General features: G+C 45.5%; 1 protein-coding gene across 2 annotated transcripts in view; it reads left to right on the plus strand.

Moving 5' to 3' along the window:
* Window positions 1-21,553, plus strand: part of GRID2 (glutamate ionotropic receptor delta type subunit 2) — a 997,958-nt gene that overhangs the window by 794,004 nt on the left and 182,401 nt on the right. For both annotated transcript variants that reach the window (XM_066632190.1, XM_066632191.1), the window contains one exon: window positions 16,411-16,723. In XM_066632190.1, coding sequence (XP_066488287.1) covers window positions 16,411-16,723 — 313 coding nt within the window. The remainder of the gene's footprint in view (window positions 1-16,410; window positions 16,724-21,553) is intronic.

Consider the following 21,553-nt stretch of genomic DNA (forward strand, 5'->3'; position numbering starts at 1 on the left):
CCAAAAACCTTACCTGGAATCCTCTGAGGCTGCTTCCAGATTGTGCTAGTCTGCTGCTGGCCTCCATTGACCTCTGGGGGCCTCAGAATATATCCCAGATGCAACTGGAACCTACTTTCGTACTTTCCGTTGCAAGAAAGTTCCGAGAACTTTCCATTCTCCCAGATGCAACTGGAACCTACTTTCGTACTTTCCGTTAACTTCTTGGTTGCTTCTGTGAACTTTCTGTTGCATCCAGGAGGCATTCCTAGGAACCTCATTAGTAGGGAGAATACAGGATGGATGGATGGATGGATGGATGGATGGATGGATGGATGGACGGACGGGGAAAAGATCTAAATGGCAAGGAACTTCCATTAAATAATTAAAGGAGGAATGAAAAACGATATCAAATGCCATGGTTCCAAATATTTTCAGTAAGGCATTTTACTTCCAACTCAACCATGAAAAGCCAATGTAACTAGTCAATGTATTAGACTTGAAAACGTGTTGAGCATCCACTACTTCAGCCCCAAAAGGTCTAGTAACACAAATATATTATATCATATTGCTGAAATCCCTTGTGATCGAGACAAGGTATGTATAACCCAGGAAAAGAAACCTGTACGGTTAAATCTTTCGGAATCAGGATAGCAGGTGTTTTAAGTTCTGAAATGTGCACTGCTGGGCTGCCACAGAGTCCTTGAGAGGACTCTTCACCTGCACAAACTGGACTAGGCTTGGGTGCAGTGCCTGACTGGGAACACAAGCAATCTGAAGTCCCATTTTCCCTAGTTGTGAACACAAAGTCAGTTTTTGGGTGGAAGCCAGAGATAGACTGAAGCTGAATGTTTGCATACTTCACTGAGCCAATGGATTCAGCTGCTGAGGTTCACAGTGAGCACTACTGCCTCACCTCACTGTGCCCACTGCTGCACTTCCTCTTGTAGCAGTCAAGACAACTGTGGCCAGTCCAGTGTTCACATCCATCGTTGTCCAAGATAGATTTAAATTTTTTAGCCAGGAATAGCATGATACATTCTTATGAACAAGTTGTTTTTTTTTTTTAATGTCATGCAAAATTGTGTCTATCTCTGCTGTGTCTAGATGTGAGATGGGTGCACTATGAAAATTCCTTTGATTATGGAAGCATCAAACCACAAATATGTGCTAGTGACTGCTATCAGAGGTGTCCTGACAGACAATGTTTCAGGTTACAGTAACATTATAGTAGGTATGTGGAAGCTCTTGGTTTTAGAGGCAGGCTGCCTCTGGTTGTCAGATGCAGGGGAGGGCGCCAGGACGCAGAATGTGTCTGTTGTCTTGTGTGCTCCCTGGGACATTTGGTGGGCCACTGTGAGATACAGGAAACTGGACTAGATGGGCCTTTGGCTTCTACGTCTCAGCGACTTGGAAGTTCAGGGGTGACATGATTACATCATCACGTCACCCCAACCATCTGGGCTATCACATTGCATTAAATGCAGTAATCTGCCTCTGGATTGCCACCATTTGGCAATCTTTGGGCCATGTCACTTTGGGTTCTCGAAGCAAGTAACTAAAAGGTATGGGAGGTATCTGAGCCTGAAGATCACTGAACAGCAAACAATGCAGCACTCAGAAATTCCTTCTGGCTGGTACCTGGGGTGGCCCACACCAGCCACCCCCAGCTTGCTATGCTACTGGCTGTTACTAAGATTCCCCCATCCCCTGGTTTACCTTCACCATAAAGGCAAAGAGAAATCACAACTGTGAGAGGTTAATTTGACAGACCAGCCCATAACCAAGCAGGGGAGACCAATCTGGAAAAAATATACAACCTAGCTTTATTGGCGAGCACATTACATAAATAATGCACAGCACTTAGAGAGAAGTATTGATAGCCATGAATAATAACTGAGTTATACAATCAACAGAAAATTTTATTGGTTCACAATAACATTTACATTATATAGATGTGTGAACTAAGTACATGCACACTAATCTGTAATTAATAAAGCATCCCCTATAATTAATTGTTCATTAAATGTTTACTACAATAAATAAATTAAACAAAATGAGCATAATGTATTCACTGCTCATTTCACATTTGATTCTCTGCATTTTTTTTTTCCTTCCCTAGACTTAATCCATGCAGAACTCAAAGTCTTGGGCCTTTTGTTTATGTAGCATTTCCATATTGACCATGGCCAGAGGTTTTTATAACAGCTGCGTCTCGGCTGATTGGTTTTCAAGACCCTAGTCACAATCTGGGCACACATTAAGAGTTTTTCTACATGAGGTTTAAGAAAGAGTTCTTGCTCAAAATCCTTTTGTAATGTGACTCATAAAAAAAAAAAGCTGCATTGACTAGAATATTCATTTGCATTACAAATGCCTCTAGTCTGCTTTCTCTTCTGTGTGACCAGTGACCAGATAGTAATAAATATCATGAGAGGCTCAAGGGCTCTGACTGCAAGGGGGAGGGGCAGCTTTCAAGATACATTGAGGTGCCCTGCAAAACTTTGAACTCTTCCACCCCCCCCCCCCGAACATAATTGGGATCTTCTTCCATTATATTCTCACAAAACCCCAATGAGGTAGGTCAGACTGAGAGAGACAGCCCAATCCACTAAGCTTCACACTAGAAGTCTTATAATTCAATTAAATGCATATCTACTTAGAAGTAAGTCCCACTGTGTTCAATGAGACTTACTGCCAGGGAAGTGTATATAGGATTGTAGCCTCAGGCTGCAACCTATACACACTTTCCTGGGAGTAAGCCCCATTGAACAAAATGGGACTTCTGGTTACACATGCATAAGAGTGTGCTGCCATCACACTCTTTCCTGGGAGTAAATTCCATTGCACTCACTGGGGCTTACTTCTGTGTAGTCATGCCTAGGTTTGCAGTGTGAGCTTGCCAGACCACCAGTTTGCACTGTCTGTCACTGAGTGCCCTTATGCTGTCTGGTTCCTGCTCCCAGTTCTTTACTTCCCCTTCCATTGCATCCAGTATGCAGCCTGTGATGCTCTGGATACATTTTCCTCCACTCCGTTCTCTTAGTTCATTAAAATATCCAGAGACGTGTCTGTCATAGGTAACCATGGGATGTTGATTATAAGGTGAAGAAGAAAGAAAGAGAAAGAGCAGGTGGTGAACTTGAGAGAAATCCAGGTGAAGACAAGTAGAAAGAGAAGGGGAGCTTTGGCTGATTTCAGCAGTTACGTCCTCCTGCTGCATGACTTTAAGAAGCTTTCCTTGGATATATTTTGATGGCCCCTTATCGGCCTGTGGCATGCAGTTCCTGTGCAACTGCTGCTCCCTCAACACTTCAGCACCAACAGCAATGACCTATATCAAGGTAAGAGGAGATCTCTGCTCTCCTAATGCAGTAAACAGCAGGGCTTGTTTGTGCCCTTTTATCCTGTTCATCTCCCAATCTCGTTCAAGGCAGCACAGAACCATCAGGCAAGCCGCCAGCATAGATTCGCTTCACGCTGAGCACAAGATGTTCCTGGGAAGCAGCTTTTTGTCTTCTTGATTGTGAACTCAGCATTGCTCCTTGTCAGTGTCAGGTCACAGGCAGCCAAAGCAGAGCCAAGCTGAGTTCCTGCTGGAGCAGGGGCTGGCCTCTTGCAAGGAGCTCCAGAACCTGTTGGCCTAAAGACTGAAGGCACCATGCATCTATGTATTTCAGCTGCCCAAAATAGAGTCTTTCACTGGCAGGAGGAAAGCCACAGTATCTCTCCAAGGTGCTTGTAGGGAGGAAGCAAAGATGGAGAGTTGAAGGAAGTGTCTGCTAAACACTGCTAACTTGCCAGACAGTTGTTGTTCAGCAATAACCCAGGAATAAATTATAAATAATAGCCAGGGAAAACCATTGGGACTAGACTGGCATGCGTGTGACAGACATGGCTAGGGCATAATGTGGTTCCATTACAGAGAGGATGTATCTTCACATTTCCATGTGACTAACTGTCCTTGGATTCATTTTCAGACTCACCCCAGAGATAGGAACACTCTCAGAAATCTAAGGCACTGAATCCAAGAACAATTTTTGCTGGGTTCACTCTCTCCTAGGAACAATTGTCCACATGGTCTTGTAAGAGGGGTGGATCATGGAGCTCTTTTCACTCCTTTTCACAGCTCAGATTGCAGCCCTATACTCACTTTTCTAGGAGTAAACCCCATTGAATTTAAGGGACTTACTTCTGAATAGACCTGCCTGAGATTGTTCTGTTAAGTGGCTCTAAGGCACTTCAGCATAAGTCAGAGGAGTTGCAGTTTAGAACAATTCTGACGTTGAGATTTACACAGCTTTATTTCTTATTTATTTATTTATTTATTAGATTTGTATTCTGCCTTTCTCGAGGGCACCCAAGGCATCCAAGTCTTCCTCTCAGTTATTCCCCACTCTTCCTCTCAAGTGCTCAGGATGACATACACCAATGGGGTTATATCCACTTTGCTCTCACAACAACACTGTGAGTAGATTAGGCTAAGCAAGAGTGTTTAGCCCAATGTGATCCAGTTTGTTTCATGGCCTAAACAGGGATTCAATCCCTGATTCCATCTCAATTCTGCAACCATTACATGATTATGTCTTTCTCAGAAGGCCAAGTCGTTTTAACTGGGATTCTAAATTATATGCAGGGTTGCCCTGGAATCAACACATTAACTAGCCCAAATAGTTCTGAGTTGGATGTCATTGGCATAGCCAGAGGGGCTGCAAAGCACTAAGTTTTGCAGGGAACCTCACCCTATTGTGCAAGTGGCCCATCCCCTCTGGAGCCATTCTGGGTGGTGGAAGCAAAATGGAGATGTATGCCTCCAGGGAGGGGGAGGGTTGGTTGTATGGTGTGGTGAGGCTCCCTGCAAAACTTAGTGCTTTGCATCCCCTTTAGCTGTGCCACTGGTTCCTGTCTTTGCATTGCATCACTGCAGCATTGCCTTTTTCAGGCAGTCTCATGGAGATGCAGTCTAGGAGCCTGCCTGGATCCTAGCAGTCAGCGGGATGCGGAGACACCAAATTATGCCTGCACACAAATGTCATGCAAAATAGTAGCATTTGCACAATGGGTTGCTGGGAGCATCTTGCTGAGGAGGTGTTCCCTCTCTCCAAGGTGCCATGACAGGAGAGGCGTTGCAGGAGGTGACAGTTGCCATGGCAAGGACACATTTTCTGCATTAAAATAGAGCTGAGCTTAGTGATAGGCACTTCTGTGGCATTTTTCTCCAAGGCATGTGAGAACTTCCACCCTCCAGAACTCCCAACAAGGCTTAGATTACTTAGATTACCTGTCTGGTTTACTTAGCATTGGCTTACTTAACATTTCTTTAACTGGAAGCAAGGATCGGTTTGTTGGCCTGTTGAATCAGATTTTGGTCACAACAAACACACACACACACACACACACACACACACACACACACACACACACACACACACACACAATCAGATATTGAATCTGTCGCTGTTATCCTGTCATCCGACAACACTTCCTTAGCCACTTAGACCTCTCTTTATTCCTCCTTGTTGCCATGAGCATCACCTAGCAGGAGTTCTCAAACTGGTGGGTCAGGACCCACCAGCCTGGGAAACTCTGTCTCTGGCCCATTAAGGGGCAGGGAAGGGGGAAAGGCAAAAATGTGATCTCCAAGATCATGCTGCTGTCAGGAACGGGGGTTTCCACTCACCTACAGCCAGTGACAGCCTCCTGGGGGGGGTTTTAACTCCTTAACCCCCCAAGGCCCCCAAGCCTCCAAATGGCTGAACATAGTAAAAAAAAAAACAAAAAAAAAACCACTTCTGATTTTGCAATGAAAATGAGAAGTGTCTTGCTTTTTGCTTTTTGCTTTTTTTTTTTTTTTTTTTTTACTATTTTCAGAGGTTTGGAGGCTAGTAGAGTCCTGTGGAGGGGTGTGCAGGCTCCCCAGATCCCACAGGAGGCTTGCATGGGCTGAAGGTACAAAAAAACCCTTGTCCCTGGCAGCAGTGTGATCCACGAGCTGCCCCAACAATGGCCATCACAAACATGCCATAAAGCACATTGTGGCAGCCAGTAGGGGAGAGGTGCAGATGGGGAGGCCAGCACCAGTTGGTTGTGAGCCTCCACACCAGCAGGACGAGCAGCAGGAGTATTTTGCTGAGCAGCAGGAAAGTGTTTCTGGGTGAAGGAGGGTGGGGAAAGGCAGGGAGGGGCAAAACTGGGCAGGTGGAGAGTGCCCAAGTCTACTTCAGGCCCAGGAGGGGTGGAGATGGCAGCGGAGGCTGCCGCTGAATCCTATCTCCCCTCCTGGGCCTTGGAGAATGACATGAGTCTTCTCGGTTCTGCACCAGAGTCAACCTGTTGGGGCTGCCAGGGCTCTACATGGGGTACTGGAGACTCCGGGTGCTTCCTCGGCCTCTCAGGGTACAGCAGCAGCTGTTTCTGCACCGTTTTACCGCAGCTCAGCGGCTGGGGGTAGGATTGGGCCTTAAGTAGCATTATCCCCAGGGTGCAGCTAGGGAGTTGCTGGGGAGCTGCTTGCCTTGGGGAGAGTGCATGGGGCAAAGGGAAGTGCATGGGGCAAAGGGAATTCAACCAGGGAAGTCTTGATTTGCAGCTCAATGCCTGAGTCACTTCAAGAAGCCGTGGCGCAGCGGCTCATCATGGTCTCCAGGTCGCAGCAGACTTTGGGCAGGGTGGGTGCTTGGGGCGAGCAAATCTCCCCACCAGCAACTTAAATAGTCCACATATGGCAGTGGTTACAGAACTCTGTGCTGACCCCCTAATCCACATTCATTATGGGGCAAGAAGGTAGTCCTGAGCAACATATTTTAATAAACTGTTGTTATTATCTCATTACATTTGTTAAACAAAATGCTTATAACACCATATGCTCCTAAATGACATTGGGTGACATTATAACATTAACTATAAGAGGATCATATGCCCCTCTTTATGTGTTTATATTTTGGACTGGCACCTTTACACCTAAATATTGACATGATTGCAACTTTTTTGTCTTTTTCTCCCTGCAAAGCACTTAGCAAACCTTGGCTTGTGCAAACTGCTGTTTCTCTGATTAATTTTGACAGGCTAATGATAGGCATTTTCACATTTCTACTTTCCAATTTTTAGGTAATGTGACTTTATTTGCATATCATCCACAGTGCTTCCGTTCAGGAGCTCAGTGATGAGGTGGGCTGTCATCGATATGCTTTTCACAATTTCCTACAGTCTGGTCACTGAGCTTCCAAACCCATCAAAATCAGGACAGTCCAATTGGTCAATGACTATAGCAATAACTTTGACTCTTTGAACTCGGTCACATTTTGCTACTATTTCTGTGAAATCTGGTTTTACTGTTTGAATAATAAATGATGTAAAATATGCCATTGGGTGTGTGTGTGAAAGAAATATACTTTCCTTAAAGAAATATATACAGGCGTGTGCCACTTAACAGCCATTTCACTGAATGATGGTCCACATATATGACAGAAATCAAAGAGTCTCTTAATGAGGCAGTCAGGTCTCCAGTCAGGTCTCCAGGCCTGCAGTAGAGTGTCTGTTTACTCAGCAAAGAGTCCCTTAATGCACAGAAGAGGTTATCTATCTCCAGTAGCCTGTACAGCCAGCTAGTGTCTGGCAGGGAATGTCTGCTTACGCAACAAAGGCAATAGATTGGGCTGAATGTTCACTTAGGGCACAATCCTAACCAGCACATAGGCCGGCATAAGTCCCCCGGGAGGGTCGCAAATGTGCCATAAAGCACGTTTGCACCTCTGTGGGAGGAAGCCGTGTCGGCGCATGTAGATGCGCGGAAGCGCAGAGGCCAGCAGAATCCTCCACAACACTTTCCTTGCCGCCGCTTGTGTCAGCACACCCACGCCAACACAAGCGGCAATGGTAGGTGTGGGGGGGGCAGGGAGGAGGTGGGAGGGGGCATTTCTGGACGAGGGGAGGGCAGGCGATGGGCGGCCCCAGGGGCGGGCGCACAGGAAGCTGGAGGCGGGCAGTAATGCCAGATCCCAACCCCCGTCCCCGGGGAGAACAGAGCAGCTTCAAGCCACTGCACTCTCCTCTGACTTGCACAAGCTCCAGAGGTGGCACAGATCCGAGGAGACCCATTGGGGCCAGCAGCCCTTACCCAGAGGTAAGGGGAAGAGCTTCCCCTTGCCTCTGGCTGAGCCACTGCTGCCAACAAACCTGCGCTGGATGCAGCACAAGCCTCCTGTTCCAGCGCAGGTTTGGATTGCGCCCTCAATGACCTTATTGCGTAACAACGGGGATCAGAGAATGTATCTTCGTCATTAAGTGGCACACACATGTATACGTTAAAAAAATAAGCAGTGGTCCCTCAGATAGAAAGACAAAAAGGGAATACTAAATTGCCACCTTAGTTCTCCTAGGGATAGTTGCAAATACACATCTTGTTAACCCGATAAAATGCTTGAACTTTTATTCTGGTCTCCTAGTGGGTAGATTCAGACAATCATTTTTGAATCCAATGAATGCTGCCTGTGATTTGATTCTTGGACTGCTGATGGGGTGGATGACTTCTGCCCCTCCCCCAAGACAAATAATAATCTACATGGTTGGGACACCATTTCAGAGCTGAAAACATGCACAAGTCAACCTCATGTGTCACAATGGAGTGGAAATGAAGTGGAATAAGGTCACAAGAAGCAGGTACGTGTGCCTTCCTCAGCAGTGGCATCACTAGGATTTGCATCACCCGGTGTGGGAGGCCTGCGCATCACCCCATGCAGTGGGCGGGACAACGCCCCAGGTGGTGGGTGTGGTGATGTACCATCGCCCCGCCCCCACTGGTTTTTTGGCTGTACATTTTGATAGAACACAGATATTTCAATGTGGTTTGTTTCATTGCATTCTGCAAGAAATTATGCATTGATTGATATATAACATGATGGTCTTATTCCTCCAAATTCTGATTTTAGTGATTTTGAAAACTTGCAGAGTCACACACACACCCATGTCATCTTACTAACACCTTATTGCAGCAGTTCTCAAACTTTTAGTATAACTATATACATCATGGTCTGCTGCTTGTTATGGTTTTATTTCAATTTGATTTTGCAGGTTTCAGAATTATCTTTAAGATTCCCAACTAAATGTGAATTTTGCACATGGCTTTGAGTTTCTCGGATAATGTAGCTACTTAATAATAATAATAAAAATAATAATAGTGCTTTGGGAGCAGCTTGCCAGTCATCTCTTCCTCCTTTCCTTTTCCTGGGCTGCTGAAAGGCTGGCAGTCTGAGCCAACTGGAATGTGCCCCAGCTGCGTTGGCTGGGCCAGATGGCACATAGCCCAAAACAGAATGAAATAAAGCAAAGAGCCATCATTAGCACAAAGTGTTGCTGCAATGACCGCTTTACTGCGATTCAGTAGAATCTTCTGGCTTTCCTGGTCTGTAACATGCCACCTCAGGTTATGGCACACATATTCAAATGCTCCCTGAAACATTCCCTTTACATACAAAACTAGTATCTCTGGGAGAGGAGATCAGACTCACCTTCTTTCTAATATACTGTTTTAATGTATGAAGGATCTTGTATCGATGAGAGAGAGAGAGAGAGAGAGAGAGAGAGAGAGAGAGAGAGAGAGAGAGTCTTCCCCACTCCTGTAGCAAACAGCAGCCTTGGCTGGGGAAAACTGCACCACTCAATTCTGTGGCATGTCTAAACCAGTATTCTTCAACCTTGGGGTTGTGAATCCAAAAGGGTTGCGAAGCCTCAGTTTTGGGGTCATAGTACTTATGAGAATGAAAAAGGTTGAAGACCACTGGACCAGAGCACCACCAGGTAAAGGAGTACCCATCTGGGGTACTCCTTCAGGTATCAGGAGATTGCATCCCAGCAGGAGTGGATTCAAGATGATAAAAATAGATTCACCTTTACTTTCTACTTTCTACACTGTTCTGTGTCACTTCAGATGCCAGCTACATTTCACTTCCCAGGTTGTGAGGGAAAGCTTCACCCTCCTTAGTCAGTGATGAAAGCAAATCCCCCAATGTTCAATATGGTTGCCTGTTCACTTCTACTATTCACACATTCTTTCCACCCCACCCCCATACCCACGCAGCTCAGCTTCCCATAAAGGACCTCACATAGCTTTAATCACAGGCAAAGCTCGTTACTTCAAAGAAGTAGAAGCCATATGCATTTAAATATTCTTTTTTTGTATTACAAAAAGGACAGCCACTCACTGATACAGTGTTTAAGCTTCTTTTCTTGTTTTTGAAGGGGAAGAGAAAGCATTAGCGTGACTGTCTTAAACACTGGTTTTTTGCTGCAATTATAATTGCACATGTGAAGAGAAAGTTAAAATAACACCTAGAGAAGTTGTGACTGCGGTCTCTTGAGACGTGCCGAGCTGTAAGCTAGTCAGATCAAGCGACATTAATAGTTATCTTCATAACTTAAATGGATCTTGAAGGAACAAAGCAGTACAGTTGATACTTAGAGGACAGGTAACCATATGGTACAGCAGCTTCATTTTCAGGTGCTGTTAAACATCTGCCAGGGAAAGGAGGTGTTCATTCTTCTAACGTTTCTTTGCAATTATAGCATCCGTAGGAGAAATAATAACCAGTCACTTATAGGGTGATTGAACTCCCCTTGTGCCCTCCTTTCCCCCATCTACTTCACTGTGACACTTTGTAATCAGTGCAGTTGCTGCTGGGATTTACCCTGGGACAAGGGGACGAAAGTCCCCTTATGCTGAGGAGACCTCCAGCAGCCAAAATTCCCCCATGGGATGCAGGCAGTAAACATATTTATTCAGAGTATAAAGTTGGGTCTTCCTCAAACTGCCTCATGCTTGCAACAGCCAGAACTTGCAGCCAAAGGCTCTTCAGCGATGTGGCTGGCACAAATCCGAGTTGATTCATGTTGGCAGATCAGGTGTGGAAAGGGGGGCAGAATACGGCGTGTGCCAGCACCACCAATCCCACACCCCTACTAGGCCCGATCTAGTTAGTGCAAGTACAAAGACAGAAAAGGGGTGGGGAGGCTGCTGCCAGAAGGGATAGGATCCAGAGCGCAACATCATCGCCAGATCCACTCACTCCTACAGCCTTCCCACCCCATCATACACCCCTCCTCTCCCAGTTTCACCCCCTTCCCCCCCATATTCTGCCCTCTCCCCAACCCGCTTGTGTTTTCTTCCATCTTTACCATCAGCAGCAGGCAGCTGACTCGGCATGCTGCCAGAGCATGCTTTATGGGTGCTTCACGATATCTAGGAGTGGGACATGCATTTTGCTACCAGCCAGCCCCCATAGGATTGGGCTGTAAGACACCACCTGCCCTGAGACACCACCTGGGAAATAGGATCTGGAATAGATAGGCCTTCGCTCTGATCCAGCAGATATCTTCTTATGTATTGAAACATGTGAGCGGCCACTAAACACTAGCCACTAAAAATAAAGTGCGTTTTGTTAGTTGTATTTTATTGTTGATGACAGATTAACAGAAATGTCAATAGTGCAATTGCTGACATGAGTTTGGATATTGCCAGATTGATCCCCACCACCCCCACCACCCTATTCACTTATCCCATTCACGTTCCATAGGAGCATACATGTAGTTTTCAAAAAGACAAAGAGAGTTTTAAAAAAATAATAATGAGAAAACATTAAATTAAAGGGGGAAATGGCCTTTTATGCCTGGGTGAGGATCCAGCAAGAGTAACATTCAATTAGGGGACAATTGTAGAAAAAATTGTCCAAGTGCATTAAATTTCTCTGATCTATGTCCTAGAGTCTGTGATTTGTGCTTAAATGGAAAGGTCTAAAAGGTCTTCAACCCAATTTTCAATTATAGGCACAGAACACAATTTCCAAGACTGTAAAATAATATGCTTTCCTACAAACGATGCACCGGCTATCTGGAGAATGGCAGGATTTTGGCGCTTTGAGATTGTGAAGATGAAACCAAGAATGAGGAATAAAGTTAGAGTTCTAACTTTAAGGACAATGCTAAATTAATCCCATCAATGACATCTTTCCAAAAAGACTCAATAATATGGCCCCCCCTCTCAGAGTACAGTCTTATGCATGTCTACTTAGAAGCAAGTCCTATTATGTTCAATGGGACTTATTCCCAGGAATGTTCATATAGGATTGCAGCTGGGCAGCCCAGTCCTAACAAACTGTTGCCCTGATGGCATAGGAGCACATGTCAAATCCTATGCTGGCAGCTCTACCATATTCCAAGGGGAAATTGGAAGGCAGGGGGTGCTGTTGCAGGCAAATAGAGAAGGAACAAAAGAAGCAAGGCACAGAGGTTAAAAACGCACCACCCGTGCAGTGATCGAGCCACGCATACCAGGGGCAGCCTAGCCATCAGTCCACATGTGCACAGAGAGCCAAGTGTAGCCAACGCACACAGTGCAATCCCATGCATGCCTACCCAGAAGTAAGCCATTGTTTTCAGTGGAGCTAACCCTCAGGAAGGTGTGTGGAAGGCTGCAGTCTCACGCAGCCCCTCCAAGGTACAAGTGGCATTGAACTCAGTAGGACGTCCATCTGAGTGAACATGCATAGGATGGCACTGGCAATGCCACGTGTTGCCAGGCTACCTACACAGGCATCTGTTCCATCTTTATGTACCTGGGAACGAGTCCCATTTAATGTATTGGGCAGTACACTGTTGGCAACCTTCAGTCTCGAAAGACTATGGTATTGCGCTCTGAATGGTGGTTCTGGAATAGTGTCTAGTGTGGCTGAAAAGGCCAATTTCGGAGTGACAATCTCTTCCACACTGGGAGCAAGTGCAGTCTGTCCCTGGCCCATCTCCCTGGCTATGGGCCTTCCTTCTTTGCCTCTTTGCCTCGGTCTGTTGGCCTAGTGGTTTGCCTCTTCAAACTGGGAGAGGGCATGCTACACAGCCTGCCTCCAAGCGGGGCGCTCAGAAGCCAAGGTTTCATATGAGTATACATGTAAGGAGGGTACTGACAGTACTGCACCAGATCCATGGGTTGCACGACAGCCTGCACCCCAAGGCACAGCTACTGTAGCAAACCCTGGTACCACCCATGTAATGCACAGGGACACTCCCCAAAGATCTGTGCAAGGCAGACCGAACAGGGCAGGCAGATGAGTCGTGCCATCCAGCTGCACCTGCGAGACACCCTGTACATAGCCACTTTCTGCAGGGAAGCCTGCTGGCAGCATTGGGCAGCCGTACATAATGCCCACCCTCAGGCAGGTGTCAATTCTGGCTACAGCCTGCCACAACACCTCGCCACGTGCAGCAAGCACTGCCACCCTCATGCCTCAGTGAACCTGCATATGAGATTCAGGGATGATGGGGGTAGGGAGAGGAGAACATCCTTAGTGCTGTCTTGCCCTGAAAACCCGTCCCAGTTCTAGCAAGACCAAGCCCAGCCCACCTGTGCCAGGCCAAGCCAGCCCCCCCCAATGGTAGTTTACCAGTATGATGGTGGTCCTAAAAGGTGGGCTGCCCTGCCTACTCCCAGAGCCGCAGCATCTGACCAGCGAGTATGCAATACAACCTTTTCTGAACAAGCATAAGTCAACTGCTGACAACATTAATGATTTAAAGCAGGAGTCTCCAAACTTTGTGGCCAGAGAGCTGCATCAAATATCTGGCATGGTGTGGAGCACCAGGAAAAAAAAAATTAAAATAAGTAAATTAGAGATGGAACTTAGATGAGTGAATAAATGAATGAATGGGCTCATTCATTCAACCTCTCTGGCCCTCAGAACACCCTCCAGACACAATCAGAGCACAGTTCTGGTCATGTTCAGTTGAATGGGCCAGAGGCTTTCAGGGGACAAGAGGTTGGCTGCAGGCTGGAAAGAGGCTTGCTGCGGGCCACAACTGGCCCCCGGGCCGGGGTTTGGAGACCCCTGATTTAAAAGCAGTCTTCCATTGTGCTTGCATAACTTGGTACTCTGAACCCAATCAGCTCTTAAATAGTCAATGTCAGGTCTGAGTCCATCTGAGATGAACTTACACAAGACTACAGCTGGCCTTTACAGAAAGAGAAAACCTTCAAGATGTTTAGTATTTTGAGATCCAAAGACTGCTGGTAGAATGAAGGCCAGTGTTCTGGAGTACATGTAGCTGCATTTGATTGCACTGAGTTTCTCCTCATTCAGACAGTATATAGACCCCTGTTGCAAATATGCAAAGGAGTCAAGTTGATCACTACAACAAATCAATTGAAAGAAATGCAAACACCATAAGAAGTTCACTCTCCCCACCAGATTGCAGGGATGGAGAAATCAAGATTTTTTTCATAAGGAAATATAAATCTTGTGTCTGTGTGTGAATATTAATCAAATGAACCTGAGTTTCCTCAGGTGGAAGATAACATCCACAAGGTCGCCAGTTCGAGGCCACCGGCACCGTGCAACCTTGAAGCAGCTGACAAGCTGAAGCCGAGCTATTCCATCTGCTCTGAGCGTGGGAGGGTGGAGGCCAGAATGTGAAGCCAGATCAGATAGAAACACCTGAATGTTGTGGTTCTTGAAAGAAAGGACCTTTCAAAGAAAGAACCTTCATTTGTAAAAATCCCTACGGGGATTTAAATAAGCCTGCCTATGTAAACCGCCTTGAATAAAGTCTTGAATAAAGACCAAGAAAGGTGGTATATAAATACCTGTTATTATTATTATTATTATTATTTCCTTAACCAATCAGACTTTCTGATCTCTTTGATTCATGATACTTGAATATGGCATGAAAGTTAGGTGCTGTGACCATAATGCTACCCAGCAATGAGGATGGAATAGCTAGTTAGCACTTATTGATTAGGGTGGAAATGATTTCAGCACAAGTTTAACTCTCTCAATGAGTGTTAAATGAGAATCAATGAGACTTATGGTGATTAACTTTGTCAGTTTTGGCCCAATCCTATGTAAGTGTGCCAGTGGAGTGTGCACTTCTCACCCTCACGAAAATGCCATAAAGTAGATTGCATCGGTGCATCATTTAGCAGCACCAATGGGCAGGTTGATGCCTTCCCATTAGTGTTGCTGCATAGAGGGATGCCCTCCAGAGTAGGTAAGACAGGCATATTGGGAGGGGAATTGCAGCAATGGGGGCAGGAGGTGGGCGAATTAAGCCCAGTTAGGGGTGGGACTGGCGGTGACAGCATGAACCATATCTTGTCCCTGTTCCTGGGCATAAGTCTGCCAACATGGAGTAATGCAAACTTGTGCAGCGATATAACTGGCAAGGGTCCAATTGACCCATTGCAGCTGCTGGAGCTTACCCTGGGGCATGGGGACAAAGGTCCTCTTACCCAGAGGAGACCTCCAGGAGCTGGAATTCCCCCCATGGGATGCAGCATAGCTCACACCTGCAGTGTGAGCACAGGGAAATTTAGGTAGGATTGGGCTGCCTTAGCTGATTCTTTATAGGAGACAAGTTTTAATGGTTGAAGCTGAGATTACGGCACAATCTATCCTTTGGGTCTGGTGTGTTACTGTAATAGAGAATGAAAAAGGATTTACAATGTGATCTCCACCTAACAAAGTAGCTTCTGTTTATTAAATTGTTAAGTTATCTCACTCTTCCTTTGACATTTTGAAAGAGCACCTAAGGGACATTGATAATATGCAAATATATTTAAATAGCAGACAGATCATTAATCAATTAAAATTCTCAAATTGGATGACAGTCCAAGTAAAAAGACTACTCAGGGGGCTTTCCAATGGTTTCAGCAATAACAGTCAATAAAACAATCCAAGGCAAATGGCCAGGAGGAGGCTTCCACCAGCTATGGTCTGCCTTTGTATTTTCCTCTTTTGTACTATGATGAACACTTCAGCACTAAACCAGCATGAATCTAGTCGTGCATCCCATTGCTTATAGATGAGAATATAACCATTCTGCTTCCACATTAGCAGAATTGCTCTTTAGACTGATATACTATGCAGAGCAGTGATGTTCAACCAATGTGCTGTGAATGGTCCATAGGTGTGCCGTGAAAGTTTGGAGGATGGTAAATTATTAGTAGGGCCATGGGGGGGAGGGGTGCAAGCCCCCTGCCGGCAGCATGGTGTGCCTTGTCAAATGTCGAAAAACTGATGGTGTGCCCTGAAAATTTTAGCATCTTGTCAGTATGCCCTGAGATGATAATAATAATAATAATAATAATAATAATAATAATAATAATAATAATAGTAGTAGTATTTATATACCGCTTTTCAACTAAATGTTCACAAAGCGGTTTACAGAGAAAAATCAAATAACTAAATGACTCCCTGTCCCAAAAGGGCTCACAATCTAAAAAGATGCAAAAAGGAAAAAGGTTGAAAATCGCTGGTACATAGAGTAAGATAAATGGATGATGGCAATTGGTTTTCTAATATATCAAATGCTAATCAGGCTGGAGTTTTTCCTGCACACAGAAAATAATTCTCTCTCTCTCTCTCTCTCTCTCTCTCTCTCTCTCTCTCTCAGAGGGCTGACATAGGCATTTCTGCACTAACCATCACACCAGACCGGGAGAATGTGGTTGACTTTACCACCCGTTACATGGACTACTCAGTGGGGGTTCTGCTTCGGAAGGGAGAAAAGACGATGGACATGTTTGCCTGCCTGGCGCCCTTTGACCTCTCCTTGTGGGCCTGCATAGCTGGCACGGTGCTCCTGGTAGGACTATTGGTCTACCTGCTAAATTGGCTCAATCCACCACGCCTGCAAATGGGATCGATGACGTCGACGACTCTTTACAACTCCATGTGGTTTGTGTATGGATCCTTTGTGCAACAAGGTAAGAAAAAGAATGCATGATGCAGCAAAAGAAGGGGAGGTCATGACTGAGTGGTGGCAGGGCAGAGCACATGTTTTTCATGCCTGGGTGTCTATGATATATTAAGCGGACTTGTGAGCAGTGGCATTACTAGGTTTGCGTCCTCGTTGCTGGGTGTCACCTGGTGCAAGAGGCCAGCTGTTTGTGAGTGCAGCTTGCTGGCATGCTCACAACAGTATCTAACCACAGAGAGCCTTCACAGTTAAATATTGTCCGCATAGAGCTGTGATTTGTTTTCAACCAGATTGGTGTGCTGTGAGTGGTCTGCAGGCATGCTGCAGGAGTTTGGGGGATAGTCATTGATTAGTAGGGCCATTGGAGAATGTGAGCCCCCTGCCAACAGTGTGGTATGCCTTGCCAATTGTCCATAAACCGATGGTGTGCCTTGACAATTTTAGTGCCTTGTCAATGTGCTGTGAGATGAGAATGGTTGGAATTCACTGGCATAGGGCTTCTATCTAGCAGTTAATTCATTGCAGGAAGCAAAGGCTATATTCTGGGGCACAGTCAGCGAGAAACCTCTTCAACCTCAGCTTCACCAGTGCTTGGGTCCCCTGATTATTTCCCTGAAATGCTCTATCTATTCCCCCTCCCCTCTGTTGACTCATCTTGCTTCTGCTCCATTTCTGTTAGACTTATCAAGTCTTCCTGACCTTCTTGGCTGCATTCTCTGTCCCCTCCAGCTTTCAGAACTCTCTGTGTTATCCCCCAGTTCTATTTATCCTTTCAGTCTCTTTCCAGTTCCGTCTCTTCCAACCAGGGCTTATTCATGTATTCCTTATGGGTCACAGATTGCTGGCTCAATCTTGGTGTTTTATTTCTGGTGCCAGTTTTTTGTTTGCTTAATTCCACAACCAAGGAATTAATGGTGAGGAGCACTGTCATAAATTCAAATAAGATGCATACAGATTCAAGCTCTGAAACAGAGTAAAGACTTTTCAGAACAGAGAACTGGCTGAAGTACTGGAACAATTGCCTGTAGCATTTGTTTGTGTAATGTTTCATGGGTCAGCACAGGCATTGCCTCACCAGAGATGTGCTATGCCTGCTAATCCATGTGGCATCTGTTGTACAAGCAATGGCAGTGCCTCCTTCAGCCTCATCACTTCCACTTCACTGATGAACTTAGGTATGAATGTTGGTGAAGTGCTGGATGTCACAAATGCAGTACCATACTTACATGTTAGAAATGGTTCTGCTCCCTACCCTTCCAAGCCCATAATAATCACCCATAATAATCAAAAGTATGGAAGGAAAGAGAATGTAATCTCCTAATACACTCAGATCTTTCCTGACAAAATCACTAGCAAGACTACAAAAGTGGGAACAGAGCGTTTTTGACCAAAGTATCTCAAAAGGGCGTCAAAGCATGCTCTTTCCAATAACAATAACGTTTGGTTTTACTTTGATAAAAAGAAAAACTGTAGGTTGCATGCAATGAATCCATTTCCCTAGAGGGGAATGGGGGAGCTCTTAGCCCATGTTGCAGATCCTAGCCTGATCACAGACTCTGCTTGCTATTTACAGTTTTAATAAAAGCTTCTACCAGCTTTCAGGCTAGAAACTGTCCCAGGGGCCAAGTGCTGAAGCCCTCAACCCCCTGCCCATCCCAGTGCTAATTGTTTAAAAAATAAATTGCAGGTCAAAAGCGTGCATTTGTGTGCACATATAATACTATCCTAAAGTTTATTTCTTCTTACTTGCATGGTTGTACTCTGGCCAGTGTCATCAGGGAGGAAATTCTAAAATATGGATGCCACAACTCCAAAAAACTCTTTAAGTTGTGTCCTTGCTGACTCAGGCTCATGTAAATTTGCAATTTGAGCAGGTCCAATCTGTCAACTTTACATCCCCTCCCACTGAGGCAGAATGCATTTTGCTAGGTATGGTGCTAGGTAAGCTTATAGTCTAAGCAGGTAGAAAGAATCTAGCATGAGCAAAACCAAAATTTGCAAAAGCTTATGGTTCATTGTATGAGAACCGTCCTAACCCACAGTCCTAACACCCACTATTGTCCATGATGCAGCCATGCTGATGGAGCACATGCTGCATCCAGTGGTGAAGGCAGGTGATGGATGGAATGGGGGGAGGGGGAAGAACAGGATAGAGACTAGGGAGGACATAGGGATGTGTTGAGGGCGGGAAGGGGACAATTATCAGCTGCTGCTGCATCTCCACCAATATCCTATTCCCCTTTCCCTGTCTCCACAATGGCTTTGCTCGGGAGCTGCGGGGGGGGGGAGGTGCGGGCTGCACTGGGTGACGTGCACAGGGGGGTGACACCACTACTGGCCAAAAATTTTTAAATCTTGATACTTTCAAAATAATACCGTAATGTTATATATCAATCGATGCATAATTTCATGCAGAATGCAATGAAACAAACAGCGTTGAAATGTCTCTATTCTATCAAATATTATAACCAAAAAACGAGTGAGGTGGGGCAATCCATGCTCACCACACAGGGTGCTGCTGCACCCACTGTATGGGAGGAGATCCATCATGGGGGGGGTGACGCACTGGGTTTCCACATCGGATGACGGAAACCTAGTGACGCCACTGGGTCTCAGTCCACCTAATTGAATCAACTTGGAGTTGCACCAGCAAAATAGCTGGTGCAGGTCTAAGTAAACCCATCAGGACAAGGTAACAAGGAGGCCTCCTGGGCTTGAAACTCTCCCACAGGATGTAGCGTGCGCTCCGTTGGCACAGTCACATTGGTGCCAGGCGAATTATCTTGGATTGGAATTTTCATTCCAATCATCCATTTTGAAAGATCAGTCCTGCAGTCCACATAAGTGCCAGTATTTCTAGAATTTTCCTGCATAGATAGAATTCAACTGGACGTCTCCATAGTTACTTATCTATAGTGAGTGGCTTATAGTTTACCCCCTAAACTCATGTTTACAAAGAAGAGATTTACCTCAGCAGGTGCTCTTTTGGAATGACTTCTTTTGACCCTAAGGGAGGAATATTTTTTTTCTTAGTCTGTTGCATTTCTTTCTGAATGGTGGGCAGCGGGCGGGGGTGGCAGCAGAGAATCCAGGGAAATGTATCTCCTTCAAACAGCAGGCATAAGGACAAGTTTTAATTTGGTTGAAAAGAAAAGAGCAAGAATTTAATGTACTTGATATCAAAATATATGACTGTACAGAGTCATTCAATAATGAAGACACAGAAGGCCTCCGAATTTGAGTGCTGGGGCTCAGGAGATTCATTTATAATGTCATCCAACATTTCACATTCAATTTGAGTGCAACAAAAACGATGTTAGCAGAAGCTCTATTGTTTACCAACCCCAGTGAATACAGGAGGGGAAAAGAAAATGCTGAAAGTAATTCCCAGTGACAGATTAACTGGCTACAATGCTTAGTCTGGCTCTTGCTTTCACTCATCTGCTTTGCACTCTGCAGAAGACGTCTGTAGGTTTATTTGTTTTAGAATATCAAGTCGATTGCTGTTAATTGTGATTGGAACTTCTTAAACACTGTCGTGTTCACTCAAGAGGTCTCTCTTGATGGCTGATTTAAAAAATGACAGGTAGCCATTTCTGTTATTCAAACATACAGACACAGCTAGTTCAGCATCCTGCACCCAAAGGAACAAGGCGGTAGGATCCTGAGGTTTTTGGTGCTTTACTGCCTTCAAATTCTTTGTTCGGGCCACCAAATGCATCCTGGGTTTGCGTCGTCCTGATTTTCTACCGACTAAAGTAGCGGTTTTCAAACTCTCCAGGAGTTTGAAAAACTTTCTAAGTTCTTGCAGGGGCAGGGGGAAGGCAGCGACGCAATCCCCAGGATTGCGCCACTCAGGAGGCTGCAGAGGCTTGGCTGCACTTATCAGAGCCTCCTGCAGCCTCCCAGGGGTGTGGGGAGCCCTGCGCAACCTTCTGCAGGGCTCCCCAAAGCTTTGAAACCGAAAGTAGAGCACGATCACTCCACTTTCACTTCTAAAGCTTCAGGGAGCCCTGCAAACACTTGTGCAGGGCTCCTCGCACCCCTAGGAGGCTGCAGGAGGCTCTGGTAAGTACAGCCAAGCCCCTGCAGCCCCCTGAGCAGCGCGATCCTGGGGATCGTGTCACTGCCTCCTCGCTGCCCCCGCCCCTTAAGGGGAAAGAGGCCAGGGACCTCAGGCTGGGGCGTCGCGACACCCCAGTTTGAAAAGCCCTGGACTAAAGATTCATAACCACATAGACTTGTTTCTTCCAGGCTTGACAAAGATTAAAGTGGAAAATAGCTCTTTTGGAGTAAAAATATACATGGCAAAATTTAGAAAATAGGACATGCTATTTAGATTAGAACAGAAAGATGCTATTTTCACCTGCTATTTTTTATATTTGGCTCAACACTGTGTGCTGATTACACAGCAGCTGCTGAGTTCACGTGTGGGCTTTTGGAACAGGTTTTTGGGCCTTTAAGATGCAATTTACGTTCATGCTTTTGGAGAGTAACTGTCATAGTAGGCCATGTTTTAGTCAGATCCAGCATGCAGAGGGAAGCAGGCAAGGTGAAGAACAGGGCCAAGGAAATATGGCTTCTGTTCAGCTGAAGAGGAAGCTGAGCTGAATATTAAGTTTATAACAGGCTGAATTTTGCTTATAACATTCCAGAGTTGCCTTTCCAACCCATATAAGGAACTCAGAGTGATACACAAGATAATAACAAAAACAGCTACATCCAAATTTAAAACATGAGAAACCAGATTTAAAAAGCAGTGTTACAGTAGCGTGGGAATAAACCTATGCATGAAGATGCCTTCTACTGAATCAGAACATAGGTCCATCTGAGCATG

The sequence above is a fragment of the Tiliqua scincoides genome, chromosome 6 (genome assembly GCF_035046505.1).
Source record: "Tiliqua scincoides isolate rTilSci1 chromosome 6, rTilSci1.hap2, whole genome shotgun sequence".
Classification (NCBI taxonomy): domain Eukaryota; kingdom Metazoa; phylum Chordata; class Lepidosauria; order Squamata; family Scincidae; genus Tiliqua; species Tiliqua scincoides.